General features: G+C 40.9%; 1 protein-coding gene across 2 annotated transcripts in view; it reads left to right on the top strand.

Moving 5' to 3' along the window:
- Positions 1 to 20,748: 20,748 nt before the first annotated feature.
- The window catches only part of AIG1 (androgen induced 1), a 297,078-nt gene continuing 296,219 nt past the window's right edge, over positions 20,749 to 21,607 (top strand). For both annotated transcript variants that reach the window (XM_056126279.1, XM_056126278.1), the window contains exon 1: positions 20,749 to 20,976. In XM_056126279.1, coding sequence (XP_055982254.1) covers positions 20,836 to 20,976 — 141 coding nt within the window. In that variant the 5' untranslated portion in view covers positions 20,749 to 20,835. The remainder of the gene's footprint in view (positions 20,977 to 21,607) is intronic.

Below are 21,607 nucleotides of genomic sequence, written 5' to 3'. Positions count from 1 at the left end.
CAGATCTTTGCAGGTAACAAAAGAAATAGGATTATCAAAGCAGAAGAGGCAGGAAAATGCAAGATTATGATACTAGCTCCCTGCCTCAGAACTAGCCTTGACCAAAATATGGTAACATCTAACATCTGACCACCTTAGGTTTTAACATCTTTGTCATAGTTTATTTTGCCGGCTTATATCAACAAAAGCGCTTTCTTGACCCATTCTGAACAAACAGGCGACTGACTGGTCAGGCTGGGAAACGGGGGGCAATGTTCCCAATCGGCCGACAGGGCTTCTTTGCCCTGGGGACTGCTTCTTCCTTTCTCAGTCCATCAGTTTTTCTCCCTGCCATTTTTGAAGGGTCAGACCGGTCAACTGCAGATATGTGCACATGTACGTGTGGTGTTTTCGTCAGTTCACTGTCTGTGTCCGTCTGTCTGACTGTGTCTGTCTGTCTGTGTGTCTGTGTGGAACACTCGAGTGCTGGAACCAGGTTGAACTCAGAAGTACTAATTCTAGAGAAGTCAGTGAGTGATATGCAACCTAGGGATTTAAGAAGTGTAGTTGTTTCTGGAACTTGCTAGACAAGGTTTAAACGAAGATTTCTTATCAGAAAGTTACCTACAGAGAAAGCAGAATTCTCAATCAAAATTTCTTATTGGAAGAACATCAAAGGTTATTAACAGCTGTAATTCTTTTGAACTTAAGACTCTATACTGTCCAGGAAGAGCTGCGGAATTAGAACCTAAAACTAAAGTGAAACAAGAGTTCAGAGAAAGCAAGAACTTATCTTACAAGCCTCAGCTAACTTTTATGAAAAATTTGTAAGAGGCAGGTCCCTTTTCTCACAGAAACCTAGCAGTTCTTAGATATGCAGATCTAGCCAGGCCTGATCTTTTGGGATGTAGATTCCAAGCCCTAGCAGACTGGTCTTTGGGATGCAAGCCCAAGTGCTCATAGCTTGTGAAAGTGCTTGTGAAAGGTTTCAGTTTGGTTTTGTATCTTCTTTCCCCAGGCCAAAATTGCTGGCCTGCAGATGTAAAGAAACAATGTACATTTTGCTGCCTCAAGGTTCTTTCTGTAACTCCTCTTGATGGCACCACTATATTGCAGAGGTACTATGATCTATATAAGGGAGATTTCAGGGCTCTCTGTGGGTCAGAGAACTTGGGAAGATGGGGCTGAGGACAGAAGCTGAGAGAACAAAGGAGCACGTGCTTGAGAGATCCTGGGGCCTCCATGACATACATCTCTTCCATGTAATAAACGGCTACTAAGACCAACCAGCTTGGCCTCGTTTCCTTCCTTCTCCTGCCCATCCACCTCCCTGGAGTGGGGAAACTACCAAATGTGGGCTGTGGGAGAAATAGATTGCTGCCATCCTTTTTGTGTTTACACAGCAATTCAAGTATTTTCTTATGCTAATATCAAAGTTTGGAAAAAAAACAAAGGCCTTTTTCTGCGTCTGAAAGCATGCTTGTATTCTTGTGGAATTGTTAAAAGTACCTGTTGTAGAAAGCTCATGATTTTAAATAAGGTACAAGAACTATTGAAATTAAGCCAAAGGTTTTATCATGTTTTATATTAATTGGTGGTTCATGGGTTTTATGCTGTTATATCAATGTATATATTTGTATCTGCATTGGATTAGAATGACCTAGAATATCTTGTGAGTTGAAATAATGTGGTACATAAAAACAGGTTCATGTTTATTTTAAAATATGAGTTTCTAGAGTTATAAAGTTGGTTGCGAAACTTATCCTACCAGTGCTCTATGTGATCTCTGAGACTCTTGGTTAACTAAAATTTCTAGAACTACTAAGAGTTATAAAATGGGTTCACCTCAGATGTCAGCCTTCTGTAATAGTTTCTGAGAATGGAGAATTGCATGGAAAATGTGGGAAATTTTACTATGTTGTTAATCAGCCTGTCTATTGCTTAAAAGTGCATGCTATTATTTTGATAATTTTATTCTATGCCAAGCTTTGTCTCCAGGTATCAACCTAGCCCTGACCTGACCTGAGAACTTTGTACCTAAGTGTGAAATCCTTTCTGTTTCATGGTAATCTATGAATGTTTTAATCTTTGTATCTGTGTTTTCCTAGAAATCAGAATTTTAAGATGTCTCTTGGTTAATTTCTAATGTAAAGTGATCTTTTGCTACCTTGTAAGAGCTTTAATTGTGAGCATTTTTAAGGCTTTTTGAATCTATAGAACTGATCTAATGCTTTTGAAATAGCACTGCAGAGAACAGTTTTGTCATGTTAAGTGAGATGGTTTTGAAACGAGATGAAGGAAAGTTACAGGACAGAATGAATGTTAAGGAATGTGCAGAAGGTTTGAGGTTGTTTTAAAGAAAAGGAACTGGTCAAATTGTTTATAAGAAACTCCTTAAATCACATGCAGAATTATTCTAGTACCTTTTTGTAAGATCTATGGGAAAGATACTGGACGGATTATCCGGACTCCTGTTATAGTGCTCTTAGATATTTGAATTTTTCAAAAATTGCAGGAAATCAAGAGTTTTTGACATGGGATTAAATTAATTAGACATGTTAAACTGTACACTGGACTCCTGGTACAGTGCTCTTATTAATGAGAAGTGAAAGTTTTTCACATGGGATTGAAAACATGTTAAATGGTATGCTTTATCTCTACAGATTTTAGCTTCTCTGACTAGGACCCACAGCAAACAGGTGTATTACATCCCTCTGAGTAAAGTGAAATGCTTGGTTTTCTCTTCTTTTGTACCTTCAGTATGTTTTTTGATGTTTCATGGCACTATGTTGGTTTGCATAAATCCAGATAAGTCTTTCCTCTCTGTAATAGGGTCTACCCCTTATGTAGACAGGAAAAACCAACTATGGGACCCCAAAGCCCTCTTCAAGGGAACAGTCAGGGGATCTGTCTAAATGACAGGAGCAGGGATTTAACAGGTACTGTTTCAAGTACCCTACAAACCTCAGGGCTACCCTAGAGGCAGGCCGGCTTGAGGAAAGATGTGGAAATCATCACTGCTATGGAGAATGAGGAATCCAGGACTCTGCAATGACTAACTCAGTCTGGGCCTATTCTCGGCGTCAAGGAAAAACCTGGAAATCAGGATTTCTCCCAGCCCTGAAGAAGGGATGGGATGGACTTCTTTCTGCCACGACATCTCTGTGGAAAATGAGGCCCAAAGCTACATCCAGCTCAACCTGAAGGCTTGAGGCCATCAATCCAGTTCATCGTGGGACATCTTCTGGCCAGGCCTGGGTAGCTCTGACGTGCCAGATAAGATTAATGCCACTATTGGTGTGTCTCCTGTCTTTAGCCAATCCCCAGGACTTCTCAGTAAATAATGGGGTATCCCAAAGGGAGAGTTCTCTAATCTTACTGTGCTTATGCAAAAGAACAAGCCAGGTTTGTTAAGCTATCTTGAAAAGTTTTAAAATGAAGGTGGAGAGAAAACCATGTTTCTGCAACTTGCTTTTTTGTAAGAATCAGATTCTAATTCTACAGAGGTGATTGAATAAATGTATTTAATCTTGATCTAAAAGGTACCCCTCGTTGGGAAATTTAGATAAAACTTAGTTTACTGACTATAGGTAAATAGCCTAATGTATAAAGGAACTCAATGTTATGCATGCTGTCACTAGTTCAATCAGAACTTTACTAGGGTGAAGCTCATCTCAAAGTGCAGAATTGCTTTCCCCCAGTCTGTGAATTGGCCAAAGTGTCAAGAAAGGGCATCTAAACTGGTTAAGTTAGAATGGATTAATAGCTCGTTCTAAAATACTGTGAATTTTCTTTCTATACTTTTTGTATTGAATCTCATTTTCTGTGAACAGTCGTTTGGAGAGAACAAGGATGTTAACAGCTCTTAATTTTTGTTGCATCATGGGATTAACACCAGAGAATATTTTCTCTAAGCCAGAATGCTCTGCAGAAGAAGAACGATGGACATTGGAGGTTTCCAAAAGGAAGTTGATGGATTTACCCAACAAGGAAAGTTACTAACTCCTGGACCTATGCAGTGGAATATTATTAAAGGGTCATGCTTTAACACTAGTGAAAACCATCTTCCATGGGAAGGGACTGAACAGGAAGTAAGGCAGATGTAACTCAGACCTGTGCTTTCTGTGCCATTAATGAACCTCCTCTCCTAACACCTGTTCAGCATCAAGGAACTTAGAGGATGATCAGCAGCTTGACCTTATGCAAATGATCAAATGCTCATATGTTCAAGGTATAAATATCTGTTAGTTTTTATTGATAGCTTCAGTGTATGGGCAGACGCTTTTCCAATCTGTACTGAGAAAGCCAGAGAATGGCTTGGTGTTTCTGTGTCCAGTAGAAAAATCTGGACACAAGTCATTTTTCAATCAACCAAACCTGTTTGTAGAGTTAATCCTTTTCATTGTTTTAAGGATAGAGATGGGTATGGCATTATGTTGCTTTAGTTTCTGTTGCTTTAACTCTTGTTTTTTAAGACAGCAAACAACATTGTCCTCACTGAGTCAGAAAGGAACTTCTAATCCTTCAGGGTCTAACCATTTCAAAGTGATATCCCTCAGTCTAACCCATCTGATCTTTTCTTTCAGATAACTTCAGGAACCCAACCAATTCATTGCCTGGGGCCCATTATAAACTAAGGTAGTTTGAGATTTCCCCCTTTCACAGGCAGGGTCTGCGCCCCTTGTCAGCATGAAGCAGCTTCAGAAGATAGACCACCGACCAATTTCCCCTTAAAGATTTAAGGTGGTGAAATTTCTAGGGGGGATATGATGTAGGCAGGTAGACAGGGAGGGCCCCCTCCCGAGGCAATGACAAAAGCCAGCCCTGCAGAAAATAGCAAAACAGGAACTAAGGCTTGATAAGACCCTCACCTGGCTCCAGCAACAGACCCAGAGAAGCTCCTCTAGGAACAAAAGGCCAGGAAAGGAATTTCAAAGAAGACCATCATCACTCCCATCCTCCCTGGCAACCTCCTTAGCAACGGGACATTTACCTGGGAAGAAGCCCCACGTGGGGGCAGGTTGGAGGAACCCTATAAAGGCCACCTTGAACAAAGGAAGCGCGCGCATTTGCTGCCCGAGCCCATGTGCTGCTTGTGCCCACGTGGCCGAGCACATGTGGTGCCCGAGCACATGTGTCGCCCGCATCTCCCCTCTTGAGATGTGTACTTTCATGCTTTCGTGTCTAACTTTACTCTCTCACTCTCTCTCCCTCCCTCCATACCTAAAAATCCTCCAAATAAAATCTATTTACTTCACTGCTTGTCTACTCCTGAAATTCCTTTCTGCGAGGCGAGACAAGAACCCAGCAACCCTGGGTCCCGAGTGGCAGAGGCGGATGGGGAGAAAGTGACTGTCTTTCTCCTCCCCACTTCATATAAGTCACCCGTGGGGCCCACCGACATCAAATTCTTCTCAGAGAGATATATATGCATTCAATATAATACCAGTCAATAATCTCTAAAGTTAACTGGATTGGCACCTTTGACCCTTGTCCAGTGGGTTCCAATTCCAGAGAATGAGGACAGACAAACACATTGAGAGACATACAGACACACATGTACAGTCCAAGCTTCAGGTCACTTGTTTATCTATCAGTAGTCTCACATGCCGGCCATTTATTCAACACTATTTTGCTTTCCCACAACTCCCCCAGGATCCAAGCAGTTAAACAATTGTCGACAGAGACATTAAGGACAGTTAGTAAAGGCATCAACATTCAATAGGAACATAAAGATCAGAAGCTGGGATACTTGACATATCAAAGACACGTTTGAAATATAAAGTCCTGACAATTTCCTATTTTATCTTTGCCCATGTACTCCCTACATATAAAAAGACTTCAACAGTCTTATTCTATAATTTCTTGGTGTATTTGTCATATATTTGTTATCTATTTCATTCTTTTCTGTTATATTATTTTTTTCCTGGATGCATTTTTTGCAAACCCTGTGCATTCTAAGACCTAAACTGTTTTACCTGGGGGCATAACCCATGCTTGGGGTTTGTTGTTGGGGGGCAAATTTCCACAAACTTTCAGTTTTTTTTTAAATTTATTTTAAAATATCACCGTGATGTAGGCAGGTAGATAGAAAGGCCCTTTGCAAAGAAACAAAGTTTCATGGAAGAAGAATTCTAGGAATGACCCACCTTCTGGATACAGAAAACAAAGTCCTGATAAGACCATCTGCAGACCCTGAGGATATAGGCCTCCTCCCCATGAAATTCCTCCTTTTGGACCTCCCCTTTAATCTGATTAACTTTAGTGTCTTTAAAATGTCTTTAAAATGTCTTCCCCAAAGAAGACCATCACTGCTCCCAACCTCCCTGGTAACCTCCTTAGCAAAGGACTTTTACCTGGGAAGAAGCTTCACGTGGGGGCAGGCTGGAGAAACCCTATAAAGGCCACCTTGAACAAAGGAAGGGCGGCGCATATGCTGCCTGATCCCATGTGTGTTTATGCCCACGTGGCTGAGCACATGTAGTGGCCGAGCACATGTGTCGCCCGCATCTCCCCTCTTGAGATGTGTACTTTCATGCTTTAGTGTCTAATGCTAGAATGTATGTAGGGGCTTTCTCTCTCCACCCTTGGAGAAACCCGTGTTCTCTCTTGAATACATGATCTTATCTCTTATCTCTCTCTCCCCCTCCGCACCTAAAAATCCTCCAAGTAAAATCTATTTGTTTCACTGCTTGTCTACTCCTGAAATTCCTTTTTGCGAGGCAAGACAAGAACCCAGTAACCTTGGGTCCCGAGTGGCAGAGGCAGGTAGGGAGAAAGTCACCGTCTTTCTCCTCCCTGCTTCACATGAGTCACCTGTGGGGCCCACCGACATCAACGGCAGAGCCTGGCAAGCTACCCATGGTGTATTCAATATGCCAAAAACAGTAACAATAACTGGTCTCATTACCCTGAATGACCCTGAAAGAACCTCTAATATGGCAGCATTGGGAAAGACGAGTAAAGAGAGGCTGCTAAAATCTCAGCGCAGGGTTGAATGGAGACATTACTAGCTCCCGCTTGAGTAAATTGATGAACAAAGGGATGACAGTGACAGTGATTTTAAAATATATACACTTGGGGCTGGAGCAATAGCACAGCGGGTAGGGCGTTTGTCTTGCACGCAGCCGACCTAGGTTTGATTCCCGGTATCCCATATGGTCCCCTAAGCACTGCCAGGAGTAATTCCTGAGTGCATGAACCAGGAGTAACTCCTGTGCATCGCCGGGTGTGACCCAAAAAGCAATATATATATATATATATATATATATATATATATATATACAGACACACACACAAAAATGCAATAAAAATACAAAAAAAAGGCACATACAAAACCAAAGAGTTATGATGAATACTGGCAATAAAACTTACTCCATGCCATAGAGAGAGTGTAGTGGGAAGGCGCTTGCCTTGCATATATGGCTGAACCCGTTTCGATCCCCAGAACCCTATATGTTCCCCTAATCTCACCAGTAGTGATCCCTGAACAAAGAGCCAGGGGTAAGCCCTGAGCACCACTGGGTGTGGCACGAATATCAAAACAATTACATTTACTCTATAGCTACAACGATTAAGACTCTGTGGTATTGGAAAAAGGATAAGTAAATTATTCAATAGAACAGAGTAGAGAACCCTGAAAAAAAATACTCACAAATACATCCAACTAACCTTTGACAAAGGAACTAAATCAGTTCAATGGAGCAAGGATAATCTTTTCAATAAATGGTTCTGGAACAATAACCATGCATATGGAGAAAAAAATGTTCATGTATGAATATTATACCTTTTCACTAAAATAAACCCCACATGGGCCATAGGCCTAAACATAAAATACAAAATGCTAAAACTTCTGGAAAATAAAACACCAGAGGCACAATCATAAAATAAAAAATTTATAATCTAGATTTCATTTAGAACATAAATTTTCTGCTCTGCAAAAACACTAGTAAGAAAATGAAAAAGTAAACCTCATATTGGTAGAAAGTACTACACCAATATGACTGATAAGATTGTATGAAAAATGCAAAGAACTGTTAAGATTCAACAACAAAAATGCAACCCAACTTAAAATCAGTCTGAAAAGACTATATATGATACAAAATTAGTCCAACTATATGGTATTTTGGAACAAGCAATATTATCGGACCACAAAAACAGTTGCCAATGACTCAGGCAAAGGAAGTGAGAAATAAATAGGTGGAGAGCTGGGCATTTTGGGGGTGAGTGAAGCTATTTAGAATGATACTCTAGTGTGGAAATATGACATCACACATCTGCTAAAAGTCATGAAACTGCAACACAAAGTGAACATAAATTTAATTATAGACTTTATTCTTTTTTATGTCTGGTTAATAGCAATCGTCCATACATAGTTATAGTTTGTGTGTGTGTGTGTGTGTGTGTGTGTGTGTGTGTGTGAGAGAGAGAGAGACAGACAGACAGACAGACAGAGAAAGAGACAAACAGAGAGAGAGAGAAAGATAGAGAGAAGAGAGCGAGGGAGGAAGGGAGGCATGCTTTGGCAACTTTAAAATATTCAGTATTTTATTAGTTATATGCACATTGCTATTTATTACTATATATTTTAATAAGTAAGAATAATCTTTTGTAACAAATCACGATCATGATCACGATCATCCTGTTGTTCGTAGATTGCCTCAAGCGGGCACCAGTAACGTCTCCTTCCTAGCCCTGAGATTTTAAAAGAGCCATATTCAATGCTCTTTCAGGGCTAGGAGAATGAGACCCATCATTGTTACTGGTATTTGGCATACTGAGGACAACACGGGAAGTTTGCCAGACTCTGCCATGTGGGCAGGATACTTTCGGTAGCCTGCCGGGTTCTCCAAAGTAAAAACGAGATAATAAGATGTCACGTGGCCACATTCGCGGGATCTGGGTTTTACAGTCTCTGGGTCTTGGCCGTTGATGGGACCACCTGGTGCTGGCAGCAGCTGGTGGGTGTAACACCTATCTACTGGAAGATGGGGGGTCTGGGTGGAGAAGGCCCCATCCCGATCTGAGCAGGCTTGGAGATCTCAGAGATTTGAGATTTTGAGATTTGAGATTTGTAATAAATATACCACATAATTCAAGATATTAATAGTGGAAATTGTGTGTTACAAGGAGAGAAGGGAACTTCGGGTACTTTGTGCTCAGTTTTCCTATAAAACATAAACTAGTATTAAAAATAAAAATCTAGACTCATTTTCCACCTTGGAGATTGGCCCAGATGAGCTGTGTACTCTCAGCTTTTTCCTCTTTGGAAAAGCCTGTGTTCTCTTTTTCTTGAACATGTATCTTTTCCTCTTACATTTTTCGAAGTAAATTTAAAAAATAAAATGATGTTGCCTCACTAAAAATAAAAGTAAGTTTATTAATTTTAACATTTTTTTTAAAAAAGAGAAAACTACCCTATAGAAAAATCTTAGATTCCGTTCTGCTACTATATGACTTTAGGTAAGCCATTGACAAATTCTAAGCTTCTGCTTAATTCTTAATAAAATGATGGGTCTTTAACTTTGCATCCAAATAGAAATTTCCATCACACTGTGACTATTCATGTAAGTATTCTTGGCCTATAATATATGTTAAGGTAGAAAAGGGATATTTTGTAAAGAGACATTAATCAATTTAAGCAAAGTCTAAAAATATGTCAATTATGGCAAATGAAGATGAATAAAGTGCTGAATGCTTCTCTTGATCAAAAGTATTTCATGTGAAGGTAACAATAAGAAAATAGAGTATAACTAGGTGTTGCCAAAGTTTTTACTTAAAGAAGATATAATTTAAGTTTTTTATTTATTTTTATCAGTTTAGATAAAATTCAAGTCCCCATCTTGAGTATTTCTATCCACCGAAGTGCACCATTTCCCCTTTCCAAAACCTTTGGTATTTTAATTATTTAAGTGTACCTGTTATTACATGATCATATTTGCAGTGTTTTGTAACACATCAGCTTGCTTTGTATCCCACGAATGTTCTTTTCTACTCTTGTTTTTCAAGTTTATATGCATTGTATAGCCAATTTTTAAGAGTCTCCAAATTAATTGAATCTTACCTAATTAACATTTCATATTTAAATAAAATTTAAGACACTTAAAAAGATGTTTTACATAAAGGGCTTAAATTACAGAATATGAAGTAAAGTAATGTCAATAATAGGCAAAATTTGTCGTTATTTAATTCTATACCAGAAATTGTGCTAAGCATACAGTATGTGTCTTGGTGTGTTTGTTTTTATTGAGATGATAACACAATGCTTAGAAGTTAAAACAATGTGTTTTAGGAGTAAATGTTCACATCTTTTAAAGTGCTTTGCCTCAGTTAAGCTACCATCAAAGTAAAAGACCCTCTCCTTCAGTTTGTTCGTGTCACCTGTTTGCTACATACCCGAATACTAGAGCTTGTGTTTTTAATTTTTAACCATGATTTACAAGAGATTGAAAAGTTTGGATGTTAAAATTTTTTTGTCTGTTTTGGGGATGTACCTGGCGTGCTTAGCAATTACTCCGAGAGATATCAGGGATCAAACCCAGGTTGGTGGAGGGTAAGGCAAGAACCCAAACCACTGTACTCTCTCTCTGGCCCCAGAACGTTTATCAATTTTTAGGAAAAACTTTGACACAATGTTTTTTTTGGGGGGGGGGTCACACCCGGCGATGCACAGGAGTTACTCCTGGTTCATGCACTCAGGAATTACTCCTGGCGGTGCTTGGGGGACCATATGGGATGCTTGGAATCGAACCTAGGTCAGCTGCGTGCAAGGCAAACGCCCTACCCGCTGTTCTATTGCTCCAGCTCCTACACAATACTTTATAAGGAAAGTCTAGCCTGTTTTTAAGAAACTATCAAAGTGCCCTTCCCTTCATAAGAACCATAGCCCCTAATGTAACCTAGGTTGTGTCATTAAAGTGTAAGGATTTATTTTCACCGAGCATGTGTATTTCCTTTGTTTTATTTATGTCCCTTCTATGAGTGTGATCATTCAATATTTGTCTTCCTCCTTCTGATTTATTTCAGTTAACATGAAACCCTCTAATCCTGTTCATGTTTTTTTGAAAGTTATTATATTATTTATGTGATAGTTGCCAGTGTATTTTGATATCATACTATTATGCTCCAAGGGACACTTCTTGTTATTCCATTTTGCCCAAAAACAAAATAAAAGGTCCATTTAAATTAGTAGCCACCCCTAAATTAAGTAAGTAAAGTAAGTAAAGACCCTCCCGTTGATCATTGATTTGCTCAAGCGGGCCCAGTAACGTCTCCATTGGAAGACTTTGTTGTTACTGTGTTTGGCATATCGAATACGTCACAGGGAGCTTGCCAGGCTCTGCCGTGCGGGCGAGATACTCTCGGTAGCTTGCCGGGCTCTCCGAGAGGGGCAGAGGAATCGAACTCGGGTCGGCCATGTTGACTGCATGCAAGGCAAACGCCCTACCGCTGTGCTATTGCTCCAGCCCTAAATTAAATTCTCACAAACAGAAAGGACAGTGAAAGACCAATTTTATGTCCCTGGATTCAGCTTGTAGGAGAAGACTGCAGGTTATAGCACCTCAGGTTCTGGTCACACTGATGAACATGTTCTAAGCCAAGAGGAGTTATAAACCCAGTACAGAGAAATGTTTTGATAACTCCACCAATCTTCAAACCAAATAGTCTGAACTTCCCTTTCAAATTAGTTTTGTAAATCCCTTAGCGTGGAAAAATGAAACGTGTTTTCAAAATTTAAGCTCTGTGGCATGATTCTTCCTGTGTACAAAGATCCCACTAACTGTGAGATTATTTCATTGCCAGTTTCATCCATATTGTAACAAAAGGCAAGACATTATCTTTTCTATAGCTTAGTAGTATTCCCCTGTGTATATACCACAATTTCTTTATCCACTCATCTGTTGTTTTGTCCATCTCTTGGATCAGATCTGAGTTGTAAATAGCACTGAAATAAACATGGGTGCTTATACATCATTTTGAATTCAAGTATATTCTGTTTCTGGGATCGACACCAGGACATGGAATTATTAGATCATGTCATAGTTATACTATTAAGTTTTTGATAACTTAATATGAATTCTTATGAAATATATTGATTTCAGGGGTCAGAGTAATAGTACTATGCTTAGGATGCTTTCCTACATTTGGCTGACCCGGGTTTGATCACCATCATCGGATAGGATTCCCTGAACACTGCCAGAAGTAATTCTTGAATACAGAGCTTGGAGTGAACCCTGAGCACTCCCACGTGTGTCCAAACCAAAAATCCAAATCAAAAAGAATACATTGATTTGAATCTTTGGTCTCCTTGGTAATATCCACTATCCTATGATAAATCTAAATATATCCTCTTACTCTCACTTTGTGGTATGTGCCAGAATACCCTAATAGATTGCATTAAATGAATAGGGAATTCTTTTACTCATATAGCAAGAAGTTTAGAATAGGGCCTTTGGCATTAAATGGTTCTGAGAGTTATTGTATTCCGAAAACTTCTTTTATGTTCCTTTAGTTTTTCCTTCACAGAATTACAGAAGCCCTACTGTTGCTTCAACCCTTACATACCTAATAAAATGGTAATGTACAGAACAGTGATGGCTGCACCTGGGAACTATTTCTCCAGAGATCTTTTTCAGAAGTTTCTGACTATCCTCAGAATCATGACATGAACCCAAGGATTTTATCCCCAAGCAACCTTGCAGAGAGCCTTATGCATAGGCAACTCCTCTGCCATGTTCAGTGTTCAGTTATCAATGGGGTGAGCAATTCACCTCCTTTTAATTTTATTTGTTGGAAGATAAACTTTTGGGAGAGCCCAGCAAGCATCCGCGAGTATCCCACCCGCATGGCAGAGCCTGGCAAGCTCCCCCCCCCCCCCCGTTGGCATATTCGATATGCCAAAAACAGTAACAACAAGTCTCACAATGGAGACGTTATTGGTGCCCACTCGAGCAAATTGTTGAACAGCGGCAGGACAGTGCTACAGTGCTACGCTTTTGGGAGAAATGAAAACTGACTGCTCAGCTCCTGGCCATGGCATGTACAGACTCACTGAACTACCAGGAGCTTTTCTCTGCATGAGGAAGGTAAGAGTCCTTTGGCTCTCAGATAGCCAATTCCACAAATAATTTGACTTGACTTCTGGCATTTGGCAAGACTGCTTAAAGTTGCCATCTCTTCTGGAAAAGCATATGTTTCTAAAAACAAAATGACGGTGTTTAGTTTCATTTGGTTGAATTCCTCTTTTATATTGGATGTTTATTAAGATAGTTTCTAAAAGAGACTTTTAAATAGCTCTGAAGATAACTAACATAGAGGGCCAATAAATGAACTGCAGACATTTCTGATGCCTTTAACTATGGGAAAAAGTTGCTTAATATGGCAAGAAGGACTATCCCATCCCATCATTCCTACAGTCTACGTTTCTGCAACATTCCTTTTTTTCCCCTGGAGGCTTGTTGTTTTCCCCTCGCCTTCTATGGACAAAGAGTCTGAGTCCCAGTGGGATAGTCTTGTTAGCTGCTGGGGACTATGCTTTCCATCTTACTAAGGAGAATTCATGTGCTCTGACAACCACATAGTCTATACGATGGCTGCTTCTATAGGAAAAGCATTCTTGAAGCCTTCCTTGTTAAGTAATTGGGGTGTCAGGGATACAATTAGGTTGTCTGTTAGGAACAGAAGCCACAGTAACCATTTAGTATGTTGTAAAAGAGTTTCCTTTGTTGGCAAATATGAGCCCAAATAGGCATTATTTCTGCCAAAGATGAGCCTTGGGAGATAAAGACTTCCAACAAATGGAGAGGAAGTGATTTGAATAGTAATGTCTGAGGGGTGTGAAAGAGTAAAAGGTAAATGTTGAATTTTTATAGGGAAAAGAGTATAGCTGTGATAATGGAACACAGAATTATTATTTTTTGGATTCTGGGCCAAACCTAGTTGTGCTCAGGGCTTACTCCTATTTTTGTGCTTGGGGGATGATATAGGGGGCTGGGCAGAAAACCTGTGTTGACTGTGTGCAAGGTAAATAAATGACAAGGTAAGTAACCTACTCACCGTATTATCACTCTGTTCCCAAAATTATTTTTAAAGGTAGAATAATTGAGATTGAAATTCTGGGTGAACATTGCCTCTTTTGCAAGTCACAACACCCAATAAGAGATAGAGAGAACAAAAGGGAATGCCCTGCCACAGAGGTAAGGGTGGGATGGGGGAATGCGGGGGTGGGAGGGATACAGGGATCCGTGATGGTGGGAAATGGGCACTGGTGGAGGGATGGGTATTTGATCATTGTATAATTGAAACCCAAGCACAAAAAAATTGTAGTCTACAACTGTACCTCATGATGTCTCACTAATAAAAATTAAAAAAAAAAGAAATTCTGGATGAAGGTGAGATAAACATGGAAGATGCTGAGCAACATGCCAAGAGAGTGAGATCTATTGAAGGCCATGGGAAGTCATTGGATATTTTTGAGGAAAGGAGTGATATAATGACTTAAGCTTTCAGAATAATAATTCTTGGATGGCAACAAAAGTGATACAGAGATGCAAGTATGAAAGCTGAAGACCACTTATATATCTCATTCAATAAGGCAACAACGGCAAAGTAGAAATGATGGCTCAGAATTGAGAAACATTGCAGAGAATGAGTTACTGGAATTGACTATTGATTGCATGTTGTGGTAGAAACTGTTAGTGGTCTCCTAACATCTGTTGTCTTCCCTGAATTAATCTCCTAGGGCTTCCATTAACAAAGTACAACAAACAGCATCATATCATAAATGTCTAGTCTGACAGAAAGCAAGGTGTGGACAGGATTCATTCCCTCTGAGAGTTGTAAGCTGTAAGAGGGAATCTTTGTCTCTCTTCTAGCATCTGATGATGCCTGCAATATTTGATATGTCTTCGCTTGTCGTAACCTTGATCTTGCCTCCATTTTCACCAGGCAGCCTTTATTGGTCTTCATCATATTTTTCGGATACCAGTTCTAATGGAGTAAGGACCCACCTTACTAAGTCATCATCAAGTCATCATCTTAACTAATTACACCCACAGTGTTTTTTCTATATATGGTCACTTTCTGGGATTATAACATAAGTATTCTTTTTTGGGGGGAGGGAGACTTTTAAACTCATAACAAGCCCTTCCATATTTATAGAGCCCTGATTTGGGGGTAGCAACCCAGAACTTTTTCACAAGCTTTTTATCATGTGTTGGCCAAGAGACAAGGCAGAAGTGTATAGAATGGCTGCTGTTGGTTCTGTAAAATCATTTACATGTGCCATTCTGACCAGTCTTTATTTTGCCTTCTATCCTGATGTCATCAATAAGATTGTCAAATAAAGCCAAAGTAATTTAACGCTTACAGATAAGGAGTAGGTGTGAGAAAAATTCTGAAGCAGGATGACTGGATTTTGTGTATACCCTGGGTACAATGTTAACAAGATTTTCTTTCAAAGAATCAACTAAAGGTCCCAGCCTGCAGCCTGTAATATGATACAATTTTTAAAAAAATTTTGAACTAAAATGCAGTTAAGTAAGACGTTTAATTTAGTTTTCATAGACTCAATCATGTTCTATAAATTTTACACCTAGCTTTACTTCTCAGGATTGAAAGAAATGGTAACTCTTAGAATAGTTACTCAGTTGACTTCTGCTATAAATGCAAATATCAAATTATCATGATCTACACCACCGAGTCATATGTGGTAGTTATCATATGATACTGAGATGCATGGAGCTTCCCAGTTCAAAGTATATGATTCAGCTGTTTGGGATATCTTCTCATCCCATTAAATGGTGGTTTCTTAACTGGTGTGAGGTACAAATAATGCCTAAACTTTGTCACTCAAAAAACAGGTATTACAGTACATTAAAAATAATACAGAACTGGGAACAGCCTAAATATACAAATTCAGGTAATGTTTTAACAAATATGGCATACTCACAGTTTGTTATGCTCTATCATTATTAAACAACTTTCACAATATTTTCAGTAATAATAGAAGACTCATTACATTGAAGGCAAAAAATAACTAATTATGCATTATGGGAAAGATGCATGCATATGTTAAAATGTTTTAGTAAATTTTTCTTCTTTTAGGCTTTCCTATTTTAACATCACAAATATGCATTAAATTTTTATAATGAAGAAATAAGAGCTCTAAAGAAATCTTTTCTGTGATATTGACAGAATTTCCCCCCTGACCAAAGGGACACATCTCATCTTTCACCCTTGTATTCAGAGGCATGAAAGGGAGAAATTATTTATTAAAATATATCAATACTGTTAGAAAATATAAACACAGAATCAAGGCAAAAAACCCCTGTGTATTGTGTATATATAAAACTAAGTCTTCTTGATTATGTTTTAATCATAGATCCATAGTATATAAAGATGAAGGTCTGGGAAATCAACATAAGGAAGACACAGGGGTCCCATTCATTGCCAAAATTAGTAAGGATTGTCATCACCAACAAGTCATGCGTCCTCCCGTCCTCCCCTTCAAAAAAAAAAAACAAACAAAAACAAAAACAGAGGGATGAAAGATTTCAATCATCAACTTTTAGAAGGACATAAAAAATGTCTTCAGCCCATATAAAGACTGGTGAGAGTAATTGCTCTAATCAAAGACATATAACCAGAAGTCAAAAGAAGTCCTTCAAGTAGTCCCTTAGGGAATGTGCTTTAGTGAAACTCAATTGTATATGGTTATTCTTCATTCCCACTAATTGTATTGTAGATGGAAGAGCCGGAAAAAGTGACATGCAGATAATTTTTTGCTTAATGAGGACATTACTTTCTAACTCAGATGTAAAGTCATCTCACAAATACTTATCACTGAACACCAATTAGTTTATAAAAAAATAAATTTCTTTTATTTTGTGGGAGGAAGCAGACTTATCAGAGTAAGCTCAGGTTATACTCCTTGCTCTGTGCTCCAGTGCCTGGGGAACCATATGTCGTTCCAGGGATGAAACCCTGGCTGGCTGCAGGAAAGGCAAGTGCCCTAATTCCTGTACTATCTCTATTACCCTAAAAAAAGATGAATTTCTAATGAGAGAACCTTAAAGAGCAATGTCTCACTGGTACATTTACAATAAAAAATGCACAATCTATGTGTAGATTATATTTTCCAAAAAATATTTAAAGCATGCCTAAGACTAAGAAAAACACTAAATTCACAACTGTGGTTAGCAAGTCACAAAATAATAAAAAGCAAACACATTAGATAATAGTTACAAACTACTTATATTTTATATTAGCACTGCTCTGTAGCACTGTCCTCCCCTTGTTCATCAATTTACTTGAGCGGCCCAGTAGCATCTCCATTGTGATACTTGTTGTTACTGTTTTTGGCATAGAATACCTCATGGGTAGCTTGCCCAGCTTTGCTGTGCTGGCGAGATACTTTCTGTAACTTGCTCTGCTCTCTGAGAGGGACGGAGGAATGGAAACTGTTATTGGCTGCGTGCAAGGCAAATGCCCTACCACTGTGCTATGGCTCCAGCCCATATTTTATATTGATTTCTAAAAACTGACTACAGGCAAATTTTAAATACCTTTAGTAGAATATAATTTTCATTATGAGGGTATTAACTCTTGTTAATAAATTTTCTGAAATATAAGATAAAACACATATGAACAGAATTTTTGTTGTTGTAAATTGTCATTTTTCTTCAAAAGAACTTCAAATTTTTAAAGCATGATTCAGAGGAGGGTGTTTTAAATGAGCCTGACTTGCTTGCCTAAAATTATTTTATAATTGATCTTAGGACTTTGTCTTTTTCTTTTGGAAAGGCACACTTGATGGTGCTCAGACTTTTCTCTTGGTTCTCCCTTAGGGATCACTCCTGGAGACAACTGAGGGACCCTAACAGCTGTACTATCCCTCTGGCTCAGATACTAGCACTTTCTTATCAATACAAACTTAGAGAGGATGAGGTCACTTCATTGTTGTGCCTCTGAGACTCACTAATACAAATACAGACTCTCTAATCCCATAGCAATCACAGGAAAACCCATCATGCAATGAAGAATTTGCTTTTGTTGTTATTTTATATATTACAAAACACTGACTGTTAATGTGAACATTTTGGACTCATCACGAAAGTGTAAATCTTGCCTCCACCACAGTCCACAGGACCCTTTCCTTCAACTCCCTTCCCCCTCCCCCACCATACACAAGTAACTTGTTAGAATCTAAAGATTTGTTTTTATTGGCCATTGACTATTTCCTTAATTCTCCTTTTCCCCCTTACATTGAATCACTAAATGTTTGAGTTTGCTGTACACCAGGTAAAAGGAACAGAAGCATATTGTTCAGAACCACTTTTAATTTTTTGACCAGTAACTGAATCCTTATCAGAATTCTTTATTTCTTTATATACCCAATGAGAGAGTTTGTCCAATGTTTGCTTTACTCTAAATATCAAATATTTTTGAAAACTTACTGGAATGTCTAGTCTGGGCAACACGTCTCAGATCTTAATAGCTCCCTGAAAATTTTAAGATATATTCTCCAACTGCCAGACCATTCCTTATTGTCCATACACAAAGCTATGTAGGGACTTGGGAAGATCTTAAGACACAAGCAATCTTTGCGAGCCATGCATTCGAAATAGTGCAGAAACCTGTGCAGTGATCTCATGAACTTAACAGATGACTATGTTTCCAACCTCCAGAAGATTTCTCCTTCTAGACAGATGCTTTCACTGTCACTGTCACTGTCTTCCCGTTTTTCATCGGTTTGCTTGAGCGGGCCTAGTAACATCTCCATTGTGAAACTTGTTATTACTGTGTTTGGCATGTCAAATATGTCATGGGTAGCTTGCCAGGCTTTTGCCATGAGGGCGAGATACTCTCAGTAGCTTGCCAGGCTCTCCGAGAGTGGCCCAGGAATCGAACCTACCAGGTCGGCCCCGAGCAAGGCAAACGCCCTACCTGCTGTACTATGACTCCAGCCCAGACAGATGCTAAAGTCCTGCAATAGTTTCTGGAACTAACTTTGAGAGCAGCCCACCTCATGTGCCAACTCCAGTGTCTTTGGTCCCTACGCACTCCAGCAGAGAGAGTTAAGAACTACCAATTGAACAGATGCATCCAAGGACCATTCTGTTAAAAGATGGCAGCTCAGCTAACTCTGACTTACTTCCCTTCATTTCTCCTCTCTTTGGAACAAAAAGTGTATCAATTCCAAAGTGGGTTTGAAGCTTGTTATTCCTGTATTGACTTACTGAGGGACATCATCTCATATGTTATTGTCTTGTAAAATATTCTTATTATAAGATTACATAGCCTGCAGTGACTCTATGTTGAATAAATTATTGACAAGGATAGTTTCAGTCTCTGAGCAGTGATAAATTCAGCAAAGCACACATGAAGTCATGCATATTTATTAAGAAATTATTGAGACAGCTCTTCAGTAGACAGACATTTTAATTTTGCAATCTCATGAACATGGACACAATAAAAAAAATAAGTTCAACTCACATGAGGATAAAACAAGTCATCAATAATGCATACTTTAATGGTAGTCTAATCTTCGTGGAATTATTTTTGTTTTTGTGAAATCAATTTCAAGAGTAATAAACATAATGGCATTTAAAATAAATTTATTTATTTATTTATTTATTTTTGCTGGGGGAGAGGGGATTAGGACCAGATTTGAAAAAAATCAGGAAGACATCTATGAGTAGCTACTCTTTATCTCTGTCACTGTCTTTCCCAGTTCAGTGACTCAGAGGCTATTTGGAGAAGCCACCTGTTTTAAATGGCCTAGAGGAAACATGGTTGTCTTCTCATAACTTGACCCTACATCTGATTGGTTGAAATGTGAAAGACTAAAAAAAAAAAATACTGCCGATAGATAGACTGATGCATCTTCAATGTGACATTTACTGGAAGGCAGCGGGGATCCAGTTTATATTTATTTTCCTCTCACGAAACATTGGGGTTGTCGTGAAGGAAAACATAAAGTAAGCCAAAGGGCAAAAGGGAAAAAGGGCAAAAATCCTACATCACACACACGGATTCTGTGTCCACACTTTACAATAATTGACAGTTGAAAGCAACCCCGTAGCAGAAAGAGCTACGCCACGCCCCCACTCCCCTTTCCTGGATAACCTTTTATCTAGAAACCTCTGGTCGAAACTTCAGCCCGTCTTGTTTTATTATCTGCTGATATGATATTTATAAACCGCCGGTGGAAAAGTGCTGGCAGTCTGTCCACAGTTGCACAATTGAGCAGGGAACTTCAGAGCCGGTCTCTGGAAGTTGCCTAACACTCAAACCTGCTACTTGAGTCCCACCTAGTGCAAGACCCTCGGAGGCTGCGAGGGCGTGGCACCCCCTACTCACACGATCACAGGGTCCTCTGCGTGGAGACCCTCCTCCCCCACTCCCCCACCCTTCCCACCTCCAACTTAGCCCCAAGCAAATATCCCCGGGACCTCGATTGCATTCCCGGGGGTGGGGCTGCAAAGTCGGTGCACGGGGGCACGTTTCCCGGCAGCTGCCCCGCGCCCACCCGCCGCCGCAGCTGGGACCCCCCTCCCACCCGGTCGGCTGGGGGCACCCGGGCCCGGCGAGGGCAGTTGCAGAATGACGGCGATGACGGAGCAGCTGACGCCACAAGGCCCGCCCGCCCAGCCCGTCCGCCCAGCCCGTCCGCCCGCGCAGGTCGCCGGGCGCTCGCGGTGCTGCCGCTCCCGCGGCCCCTCCCGGCCCGGCCCGCCCCGCCGCGCCCCGCCCGCCGCCCCGCCCCGCCCCGCCCCGCCGCCCGCGCGCCGGAGTTCCCACGCCGCCGGTCCCCGCGTGCCCAGCCAGCCCCGCCGGCCCAGGCCCGTGGCGAACATGGCGCTTGTCCCCTGTCAGGTGCTGCGGGTGGCCATCCTGCTGTCCTACTGCTCCATCCTGTGCAACTACAAGGCCATCGAAATGCCCTCGCACAAGACCTACGGCGGGAGCTGGAAATTCCTGACGTTCATTGATCTGGTAAGACCGTCCCCGCCCCCCTGTGCCACCCCCACCCCACCCTCCCCGCCTTCCCGCCCCGTGCCCCCCTGCAGGCTCCAGAGCCTGGCCGCCTCGGGGCGGGCGCGGGCACCGGCACCTGCGCGCGCGCGCGCGCGCGCGCGCGCCTCCAGCATCTCTGCCTCTGCCCTCGCCTCTCTCCCCCTCTACCCTGTCAATCCCCCACCTCCCCGCGACGATTGCGTGCGAAGGCCTCGGCTGCTGTCCTCCCCCCAAACCCCCGCCGTGGCTGCAGCTTCAGAGCCACCCCCCTGGTAGGAACTGGTCGCTGGGACAGCGAGGGAGGAGGTGGGGCAGGCAGGCAGGTACTGGGGTTCTTTGGAAGGCGACACAGACCCGCTTCTAAGAGGTGACATGACCAGAGAGAGTCTCAGTTTAGTCAAGGGCTCAGGGGACGGACGACCTTGATCCTGGGTGAACTGAGCCGCCCCCCTCTCCCCAACCCCCCCGCCCTGCACCTTCACCGCCAGGTGCTTCTCGAAGCACCCACCGTGGGAATCAACTCACAGCCAGTGAAGGAAACTGGATATGGTCAAATTACTTGGAGCTTCCTTGGAAAGCACCAGAAGCATCCTCAAGAAGAAGAGAAAGT

This window comes from Sorex fumeus, unplaced genomic scaffold (assembly GCF_029834395.1).
Source record: "Sorex fumeus unplaced genomic scaffold, SorFum_2.1 ptg000061l, whole genome shotgun sequence".
Classification (NCBI taxonomy): Eukaryota; Metazoa; Chordata; class Mammalia; order Eulipotyphla; family Soricidae; genus Sorex; species Sorex fumeus.
The sequence above is the reverse complement of the archived record's forward strand: the minus strand, read 5'-3'. Positions and strand labels throughout refer to the sequence as shown.